The following is an 11,204-nucleotide window of genomic DNA, read 5'->3' as shown; positions in this document are numbered from 1 at the left end:
CCTTATTTTAAAAAATTAAATAAAAAGTATCTTATAATCTTTTTAATAAGTAAGCGAAATGATGTGAGTATACACAACCATACATAATAATACATCTATTTTAAATTTATCAGAGCATGTCATTCATTAATACATTATACATTCTAGTCGAAAACAATGTGATTATTTTTAAATAAAATGTTACCGAAGTTGAATCAAGTTTAAATAAAGACTTACTAAATAAAGACGAAGAAATAACATAACATGTTATTACTGATTTTAACCTAACATTGGCCGCTAAAAATATTTGTTACACTTTTTATTATTCCTTAAAACAATGTTTTTTTTTCCTGTACATGTTATGATGTATGAATATTAGACGTCAAGAAGGGAACAAGAAAAATGTGAACATTCCGAATTCATAAAGGCAGTGGATGAATATAAAACATCTCCAGTTTTCATCTTAACCTCAAACGTCATTGAAGCTTCTACAGATTTATATTGTGTACAAACATTCCCGAGCCTGGTCAGGACACCACCAGATTTGTGATAAACCCAAGCTCCTACAGCATGATCTCCTGTTAGTTTTATTGTAAGACTTCCTTTATACAGGCCATCAACAGGGGCGGTAAACTCTCCAGTGTTGGGATCAAAATGGTTTCCTACGTTACGTTCTACAGAACTGAATGTAATAACGTTGTTATATCTTTTCCCGTCCCAGCGACCTTGTGAAACAATAAAACCTTGTGCTGGATGTTTCACTTGTCGATGCGCTGCAAGGAATAAAATTTAAAAAATATGACAATTTATTTTATCACAAGTATCTAAAGAAATTTTAAAACATGCTAAAAGAATTAAATAAATGTAAAGACATTAAATGACACTTGACTAAAACATAACTACAGAGACAACATAATCTAAGTTTACCTTTTGTTTTGCACCAAATTTATGTCATTAAACATATTTGCTATTATATAAAAATTTACTTACCAACTATCTGAAAATCCTGTGACAACTTTAAAACATCTTTTTCCAGAGTTTCAATCTAAAAATAAAAATATAAGTTATGAAATAGGTAATGAAGTCCTTAATAAAACCATTCCAAATAATAAAGTACAACACTTTCAATTCAGCTTTGTATATGCAGAATTTATCACAAAATACAAATACACATAAAATATATAAGGGGACACTTCATGAGAACCAGAGTTCATCTGATTCTCATGAACTAAATGATTTTAAATAAAAACAAGTTACTAATAAATTTTACATATTGGTTAGAATACTTTTTTACACTTTAGACTTTAATACCTTCAATATCGTACTTTAAATAACTTGTATAACAGCAATAATTCTTTTAAATGTAATAATTTGTTGTTTATTAACTTAAAACTGTCATCATTTGAGTTGTTTTCTATTGTTTACCTTACAGCTTAATATAATGAATTTACATTGTGTCTATTTTATAATGCTTAAATGTGTATGTGTATGTGAAATGTTTAAAAGTAAATAAATACTTAAATAAATGTGTTATTTCACCTTATTCAATTTTTCCTTGGTAGTCTCTAAGTTTCTGTTATTTGCTTGAATCATGTTGTCAATAGGTGACAATCTTTGTTGTAGAAGTTGACAAACAACACCATGCTATTGAGTAGATTTACTGTTATCATTTCACACAATTGAACATATTTTATAATTGAATTGTTTCAGGTATCTAACACAATCAAATTACTTTGTAATTACTAGAACAATAATTCTCATGTGATTAACATTAATAATCTACAATATCACCTTAGACAGTAATTTTTCTTGTGTTATAGAGATCAAATCAAAATGTGTTTTAATTTCTTGGGTTAAATGTTCAGTTTTGTCTGTGTGATTCTGGATCTCTTTGTTTATTTTGTATAAGTTTTTTTCATGGTCTTTCAAAACTAGAGACAGTTCCTCTAGTGCTTTGTTTGTTGTTGATTCTTTTTCTTCTAATTTTTCAATTCCTTTGTTTATCTCTTCTATTTTGTTGTCTTGTTCATGTTGTTGTTTTCTTAAGTTTTTTAAATTCTGTTTTTGTTTCTTAGACACATTGCTAATTTTCACCGCCATTTCACTCTGTTCTGTTACAAAGTTGTCTCTCCATTGTTTTATTCCTGAAATGTCATCTTCAGTCTTTTGTTTTGTGTCTTGTAGAGACGTTAATGCTGTTTCTATATCTTCAAGTCTTCTTATTGTTTCTGCATGAATTGCAACTTTAGATATAATGTAAAATTAAGCTGAGAAATATGATAACAATTCATGATAAAATCAAATCTGTTTAGCATCATTGTGATCATTATAAAGCATTCAGTTTGTATTAAAATCTTTATAATGTATATTTGTCTTCATTGGGTATTGTTTTAATTGTGTAGACTACATACAAACTAGTTTAAATTAGGGTACACAACTATTATGCTACAAATGTATTTATGCACATTGTAATACAATTTGTCATTAGGATTAACACATAGTGATGCAAACATTTAATAAGAAAAAAAAATATACCAGGTGTAGAGTCTGTTGAAACATTTTCTTCTGTTAATTTTAAACTTTTACTTTGAGGTGTTGTCTTATATCCTGTCATCTTTGTGGGTGGGTACAGCTTGGTGGATTCTGTAAACAAAATACAAACACGATGCACATCAGTTAACATTGAATTAAACTAAATAAAGCATTGGCAATAGTGTCACTATTTGTACACATAGTGACAGCAGTTTAAAATTGATAATTTGCTACAAAAGAAGTTCACAATAGTCAGTGTGAAGTGAAGTAGTATACAAAAAAAAAAGAAATTATAATTTGGTAAATGTTACTAAAATAATAGCTTTATAAGCTAAACAGTTAAACAAATTTAAATAAGCAAATACAAGTGTAATAAAAAAAAACAACATAAAATGATCATACCCGTGAACTTGTCTGTGTGTTCTAGTATTGTACTCTGTGCAGTTGCTACAACCACAACTGCGTCTTTCAATGTAATGTTGGTGTCAGAAGTGTTGTGTATACATTCTATTACTCTTGTTTTAATCTGCACAATGGGAAATATTATATTTAAAGTGGTTATCTAGTTATACTATTAAAATAACAAAATACAGATAAGGCCTATCTATTATTTCATCAGAACTTGCTTTATTATAAACAATTTAAAGATTGATTGCATTCAGTATTTTAAATAATTAAAACATACATTGAGACTTGTGAATTGCTATATGTATAACTTGTAGGCATATACTGTGATGATACATTATTTTACTTTAAAATACAACTAATTAAAAAGACAACATTCCTAACAAAACCAAATTTGAATATGCCTAGCCAGTTTACCTGCTGTACAAAATCACTGATGCTACTTTGTAGATGAAAACTTGACTCGTCCAATAGCTCAAGCTGTGTAGTTAAATATTTCTTTAGGTGGTCAGACATCTGTGTAGAGTTTATTTAAGTAAGATTTGAAAATGTTAATTTTTTTCATCAATTCTGGCTAATTTCTTCTTACTTTTAGTATGTTGTAAAATTACATTTGAACTCTTAAAATATAGGCCTAATAATTTATTTAAAGTTACAATTAGCATACATAAATAGCAAATTAATGAAAGGATAATTTTATATGTACACCATTTATGAAATATTATCAGTGCTAGGGTAAATCATTTGAATATTAAACATATTATTTTTTACAAACAATTAGATCTATGATCGAGCAAACCAATTACTACTGAATCGAGTACTGATGCTACTAAACTAACTAATAAATGTAAACTCGCAGTTAGCAATAATACTGTAGTAAATGCCCCTATTATTATCTAATATATGTTGCTGTTACAAGCATAGACCTATAAAATCATGTACAATATAGGGATTTATTTTTATCAATCAAGTCAGTGGTAAGGTAGACTCAAACCCTAACATTTTAGGCTAGAAATTTAGAAGTTGGTGGCTATACCATTTATATAGTAGATCTATATACTAATACTTTGAAGGTATACATTCGGATTTTCATGTTAAAAAAAAGAATATTAACTTATACAACAAGATACATACATTTTTAGATTAACGCCATATAATAAACACTAACGGTACCATGAAGCAGTAGTTATAACAAATGGCGAACAAGAATTTCGCTTTAACTGATTGACAAAATAAATTTGGGAAAATCCAATAACTTAAAAAAAACAGAACTTATTAGGTATTGTCTTCTAATACGTTGAAAAGGGCATATTTTTGTAGTTTAGTTGTTAGCGTTACTTCTACTGTGTATCCTGCTTGTTAACATCAAAACTGGGCCAGTGTGTTTTACCAATATGTTTATTTTTTGTTTATGACCATGTAATAGCGGGGTTTCCCGTTTAATAGTTTTCAGTTTTGGTTTCATGCTCACGTTCTACACTGTTGGCCATACTAAATAACCGCCTACTACACTTCTTAGAAAAGTTTTGAGCAATTCTGAAATGAGTTGAGTAATCAGGTGGTGTTTTTAAGATATGATCAAATTAGGTTTGACTGCTATCATAGTGTCAAAACCTTATTTCTTCTTATTATAGAGTCCCCTAAAAAATGTCCTATATTTTATGTGGACGCGATAAATGGATAATCTCTAAACACTGACATAAATATAGTTGAAACATGATCAATCAGACGTCATCGCGTCTTTTTTTTTCTACGACTGGTTGATTTAAAGACTTTGATCAACTTTACAACCACCAAGCCATAGCACACAATATAACTAGGAGAAAGAATTCATGTACATTAAGTTATAAACAAAAAAAATTATATTGTTTTATAAAGGACAATGAAATTGTGTGTGTGTTTTGTGAGTGGTGTGTGTGTGCGTGAGTTTGTGTTTGTGTGTGTATGTGCGTGTGCGTGTGTGTTTGTGTGTGTGGATGTGTGCGTGTGTGGATGTGTGGGTGGGTGGGTGGATGTGTATGTGTGTGGGTAGGTGTGTGTGTGTGCGTGTGTGTGTGTGTGTGCGTATTCATAAAAAAACAATATGATTTTGGAAAATTCCGATTTTAGGGCCAATAACTCTAATTAAACCTAAAGTGGGCGTATACTGAAGCATTAGTTCAATAATAAAAAAGTATTTTGTTTTCTTTTTTGTCTGAAAAGCTTCATCTTCCATCAACCGTAAGTTAAAAACTGGAAGCGATTAATTTTTTACCATCTACCACACACGTGTTACTGTTATCTCTACACAGTGTATGACAATAGAGTTTAAGTGATGTGTTCAACAGAGGGCTTGGCATGGCCCTATTTTTATAATAGTAATAAATGTGTGATGTCTTGTCAATAATAATAATTAATGATGATTTGTTATCACAACCTCTAATACATATTAGTATAATATGCTACATGATAAAGCAACGCATAATTAATATGTTTCAATCTGTTAGATTCATATACGTCTTTAATAAACTTATTAAATATATCAATACTAGCCGTCCCGGCCAGGCCCTGCTCTGGCTTCTGTGAAAAACCTTTCTGTTAAAGACCATCACCTATGTGTTTAGTAATCATCATAAACCCGGCATCGCCCACCCAAACCACAACCAACCAAAACCAAAACAACAAAACGCAAACATAACGCTAACACAATTACAAATACAAACGAAAACAATAACCTAACAACAAACCCAACTACAACCACAAACACCAATACAAACACAAAGAAAATAAGGTTTAAGCCATTGTAGTATCACAGTAATTTTAGTAGATTTAATCGTGATTCACTTTAAATTATTGTCTCTTGTGTTATAAAAATCTCAGAGTACAATGATAATTCTAATAACTATACAAAAATATTGCTTACAACTTTTTTTAACAAGGATAATTTATACATGAATTAATGGATAATCAGAAATAGTTAATATGTAGGGTCAATGTAAAGTGTGATAATGTGATGTGTACAAAAAGTGAAGTGTGAGATTGTAATGTGTACACGATGTTTGCACAATGTAAAGTGTGGTGTTTTATATGTAATGGGACATATCAGCAAGAAACACCGGTTGCGTCTTATTGTCTTTCTGTCAAACGATAAAGGTGGTCATAGAACTAAAAAATTATGTGACTTATGTGTTATTCATCAATGTTATTTTCATGTTGCTTAATGTTTTGGATCTCGATGATACTTTATAATGACCCTACACTCTTTAGATCAACACAAATAGCACTCGCCATTTTAAGTTCATGTTAATTATATAAATATACTGTCACTGATATCCAATTTGCAATATGTTTATATAATGTGAGGTAACTTTAGGTTGGGCTATGTCGATCTTCTCAAATACATTCTATAACAAAAGTCGGTTAACTTATTAATAGAAGAGACTACTGTTCTTTAGAACGTAGTTCCAATGCGATGCACTTGAGCACATGTATTCGTAACGGTAGTTACCAAAGCGTAGATGTGTATATGACGAGACTGTAGGTAGACTAAGACTGAAATTAATAAGGATAATTTCTAGCTAATTCGCATTGAAAATAGGGCTAGTAAATAGGTCACCATCCAGTTCTAAGGCTAAATAAAACCTGCATGAGCCATAGAACTGGTTGGTGACCTACTTACCCGCCCTATAGACAGTATGGTTGTATTGTGTATGCGATTGATTTATTTGTTTGACAGAACGTGTGTTTGAAGTGACGAGAACAGAATGACGTAGAAGACAAGACTAGAGAGAAAGGTGGGAATTTATAAAAGCTTTTGAGATCTTTTACATATTTTAGTACCAAAGCTTTGATGAAAGAAAGCAAATTAGTTTTATTTTCGTCTTTTCAGTTCATTTAGAAGCTTGCCATTTGAAAAGGTTTTTATATTTGTTTAATTTTCATATATTTAGGAAACCAAAAATATTTGCTTTAAAAACTAACAGTAGCTCGTGAAAGATGATCAATTCCCCCCACCCCATTTAAAAACTATATTATCTGCCCTTGATAGCCTCGATCGGCTCGACCGTTGTAACCCTTCCAAGAAGCATAGCTCACAAGACTTTTAGGGTATCGCGTCTATCTATTTATATCCATTTTATTGAAAATAGTAATCTATCCAGTGATTTCATTTTGATATCCTCTTCTCCACCCCCCCCCCCCCTTAGTTCCGAAACCGCTTAATTAATTTTAATGGCTAAAATCACAAACAAACAAAAAAATTAAACAAACAGACGTAGCGAACTAAAACAAAATTGTAAAAAGACAAGTGAATGACTGATTGAGACTCGTGCCTTTTTGTTTCTCCCAGTTGTCTGAATATGTGGAGCAAATGAGGTCCAAACTCGTGACTTTCTAGCATTCGAGCTTCCTATCGAAAAACCAAACCGTCTCCTTGGGATAACGTCAAAATCTGTAACATCAGTGCCCTAACAGCCCATACACACGCAAGTAGATTACGTTCGTGGAAACATATAGCTACGTAAAAGTGAAAACAACAACATTTCACAAATACATTAACTAGGTCAATGACAACATAAATCTTAAGCCTCGTTTTTTGCCGGTTCTTGTTAAGTTACTAAGCTGGGAGGATGAGAAACGGTACATTAGTATGAAGTCGTCTTACGTCGCACGATAATGGAACACTGGCAATAATTGTGTAAAAAAAACAACTAAATTTTGTATAATTTAAAAAGTGCAGTAGATTAAATTGTGAAAAATAATTTAATTATCAAGATTTGAAGTATCAGTTTCGTTTTACTATCTAAAAGGTGATATTACTCTAATATATGTCAATTTTTAGTTTATTATTAATATTCATTTAATTTATTAATGCAGATGTCCGACCCATTAAAGAAACATTTAACTGCTCAGCTTGAGCTATTGGACGAGTCAAGTTTTTATCTACAGATTAGCATCAGTGATTTTGTACAGCAGGTAAAGTGTAATATTGCCTACATATTTTATGTTAGCTATGTCTTCAATTTAACAAAATTAACAAAATAAATTTACATCTTCCAATTAGAAAATTTATTTTCAACATAATTTCTAAAACAGTTATAGTGTTAACTAAGATTTAGTTAATTTCTTAAAACTAAATGGTTAGAATAGATTAAATCTATTAGTCAAACAGGCCCTGTTAGTAAGGAATTAGAGTTTCACACATGGTTATATATGAAATCAATTTCAAATTAGCAAACGTTTATTTTAAAAATTAAAATTAATTATACAGATTAAAACAAAAGCAATGGAATATATAGACAACACTGCTGACACCAATATGACAGCGAAAGATGCACTTGTTATGGTAGCAACAGCACAGAGTATAATATTTGAACATGTCAGTATGGTGAATGGTATGGTGATCTATATGTATATGTCGATTTAAATAATCATTGTATACATTTATTAGTTATTCAGTGATATGTCCAGTTTTTTTGCAATGTTTTACAAATCATATATATATATATATATATATATATATATATATATATATATATATATATATATATATATATATGTCTTTTAGAGTGAAGTAGAGGTACAGATAATTAATACATAATAGTGTGCCCTGATTTAACTATTGATTAAATATATTGCAGTGGTTAAATAGCTTCAGCTTACAAAGTAAACATTTTTCAATCAAAATTATTACCTGAACTCTGGTATAACATCTTAGTTTATCATGTTTACAGAAACCACCAAGCTTTACGTTACCCTCCCACTTTGATGACAGGAGACCAGACAACAACAGAGAGTAAAAGTTTTATTCCAGCAGGTGCTCAACATATTTCTACAGTGTCTATGTCTTGTCAGTTTTATTTATATAATTAAAAATATTGAAACTTTCTATAAAATATGTAATAGAATTAATATAATAAGCTTTGACAGTATTTGAGATTAAATTAACTTAATCGTTTTTTAGAAACAACATATGTTTATATCTATGTATAATAAACCTAACATAAAATTGAACTTCCTACAGACATTTAACTATTATAATCATTATAATATCTTAATATATTTTTTTGCATCTATTTAATTCTTACCACAATTTACGCGCACTATTTAAGCTGATTCTGAAACAACGAGAAGACTAAAGGATATTGAAACAGCTTTATCATCCCTTCAAGACACAAAACAAAAGACTGAAGATGACATATCAGAAATAAAACAATGGAGAGACAACTTTGTAGCAGAACAAAGTGATATGGGGATAAATATTGACAATTTGTCTAAAAAACAAAAACAAAATTTTAAAAACATTAGGAAACAAATACATGAAGAAGATAGCAGAATGCATGAGTTGAATAACGAAATAAAAATTGTAAAAGAAAGAGAAACAAAGACGGATAAAGCAATAGAGAAACTGTTTCTAGATCTGAGAGAGTTCAAAATCCACTTACAAAACATTAATACAGAGATGCAAGCTAATACAGAAAAGATAGAAAATTTTACACAAGAATTTAAAAAACATTATGATTGGATATCTACTGTGCAAGAAGAAGGAACGAAGCATGTAATGTATACAAATATCACATTAAATAGATTCATTTCTTTTTTTTAGAAATACTATATGGCTGCTTTAACATATATATTTTTTCATAAATATTTATAAATGGTGATTATATATATATATATATATATATATATATATATATATATATATATATATATATATATATATATATATATATATATATATATATATATGTATATATATATATATATATATATATATATATATATATATATATATATATATATATATACATTCCTATACATTTTCTTATAATTTTACCAATTTTAATATTTTTCTTTCAGCATGTTGTAATATGTAAACTTTTACAACAAAAATTTATTCCCATTGACAAAATGATTCAAACATATAATCATAATTCTAAGTGTATGGAGGGAAGACTGAAGAAGGTAAAATAAGCACATAAGTTTATACCATCCTTATGTTATTGTTTACTTTAAGTGTGAAAATAAGGGTAAAGAACTTTAAAAAAAAAACTACAATTATAGATTTGTTGCCGGGCCAGCCATATGTGATTGTTTTGTTCAAATGTGCATACTCAATTATGAATGTGTTTTCATAGTTGTACTATTATTACATACAAATGCAGTGTTTAATTCACAATTATTATGGTCTTAGATTGAATCTCTCGAAAAAGATGTTTTAAGGTTATCACTGGAATTTCAAACGATTTGTAGGTAATTTTATTTCAGTTCTATTAAGTTGACTTTAAAATATAGTACATATAATACACTCATAAATTTGAGGTATAAGTTTTTCTTTTTCCTATTTTTACACATTAACAAAAATTGCAGTATGTGTATTTAGTTATGTAGTTGTGTTAATATTTACATTTCTCTAATGTAATGTTGCTGGTTTATACATTTTGTCAAAGAATGTGATTTTATTAATGCATGTAATAAAAATAATACATTTACGCAATTCATCCTTATCAACATAAACATCTATAGTAATATCAAATATTTCCCACTCATTATTTTAAAAAAATATATTATCATCTTTCATTTGATTAACAGAGGTTTGCAAGACGATGAAACTGACGGTGCAACTTGGGGGATTCGGACGACTGCGCAGCTTGGGCGTGAACCCACGACTTGTTTAGAACAAACAGAAACCTCAACTATTCAGGATCAATGTGTTTCTCAGGCAGGCTGGAGAAGTGGAAATGGCAAGTTCAATTTTTTTGTTCTTATGTTTCGCTATTTATTTAGTTTGGAGCTTTTTTTTTAATAAAATCCTTGCAAAAACTACAAGGTAACATGTTTCGTTTATGTTTTCTGTTGTATTATGAATATAATATACAAGTTTAGCTACAATCAAGATATGTCTAGCGCTTTTTTTTATTTTTGTAACGAGTTAATTATTTACTAAGAAATGATAATATATAGTTTGTCATTTTTATTACTGAACTGACTTTTTCTATAAGGCCACATTAACGGTACAGTGGGAGAATTGTTTGTTTATTTGAGAAAGGGAAACAACCTAATTAAAAGATTAGTGTGAATTTCAGCAAATAATACGAGCGTGATAAAATAATGTAGTCTTCCGTATTCGGCGGACCGTAACCTGCTAAAGCGTAATTTCGCCATTTACCGACAACCTAATTTTTTAGTTATTTTTTAACAAACCATTGGTCCATATTGTGTTGTATGTGGGCTTAGTGCATCCATCATAGCCTACACACGTAATTCTTACTGTTTACTTTGTAATGTAGCCTACTTAGAAAATATAG

At 29.4% G+C, this 11,204-nt stretch overlaps 2 protein-coding genes across 2 annotated transcripts; one reads left to right on the top strand and one right to left on the bottom strand.

Annotated features, from left to right (window-relative positions):
• Nucleotides 1–354: 354 nt before the first annotated feature.
• LOC131957624 (uncharacterized) lies at nucleotides 355–2,617 on the bottom strand. The gene is made up of 5 exons (XM_059322358.1): nucleotides 2,515–2,617; nucleotides 1,771–2,222; nucleotides 1,519–1,623; nucleotides 970–1,024; nucleotides 355–752 (listed from the first exon to the last, which is right to left on the bottom strand). Exons 1-5 carry the CDS (start codon nucleotides 2,591–2,593, stop codon nucleotides 355–357), a joined length of 1,089 nt encoding a protein of 362 aa, XP_059178341.1. The 5' UTR covers nucleotides 2,594–2,617.
• A 6,035-nt stretch (nucleotides 2,618–8,652) lies between these two features.
• On the top strand, nucleotides 8,653–9,870 carry LOC131957623 (uncharacterized). The gene is made up of 3 exons (XM_059322357.1): nucleotides 8,653–8,710; nucleotides 9,006–9,451; nucleotides 9,757–9,870. Exons 1-3 carry the CDS (start codon nucleotides 8,662–8,664, stop codon nucleotides 9,868–9,870), a joined length of 609 nt encoding a protein of 202 aa, XP_059178340.1. The 5' UTR covers nucleotides 8,653–8,661.
• Nucleotides 9,871–11,204: the final 1,334 nt, after the last annotated feature.

The sequence above is a fragment of the Physella acuta genome, unplaced genomic scaffold (assembly GCF_028476545.2).
Source record: "Physella acuta isolate Inbredline_101_S28 unplaced genomic scaffold, ASM2847654v3 ptg001250l, whole genome shotgun sequence".
Taxonomy (NCBI): Eukaryota; Metazoa; Mollusca; class Gastropoda; family Physidae; genus Physella; species Physella acuta.
The sequence above is the reverse complement of the archived record's forward strand: the minus strand, read 5'-3'. Positions and strand labels throughout refer to the sequence as shown.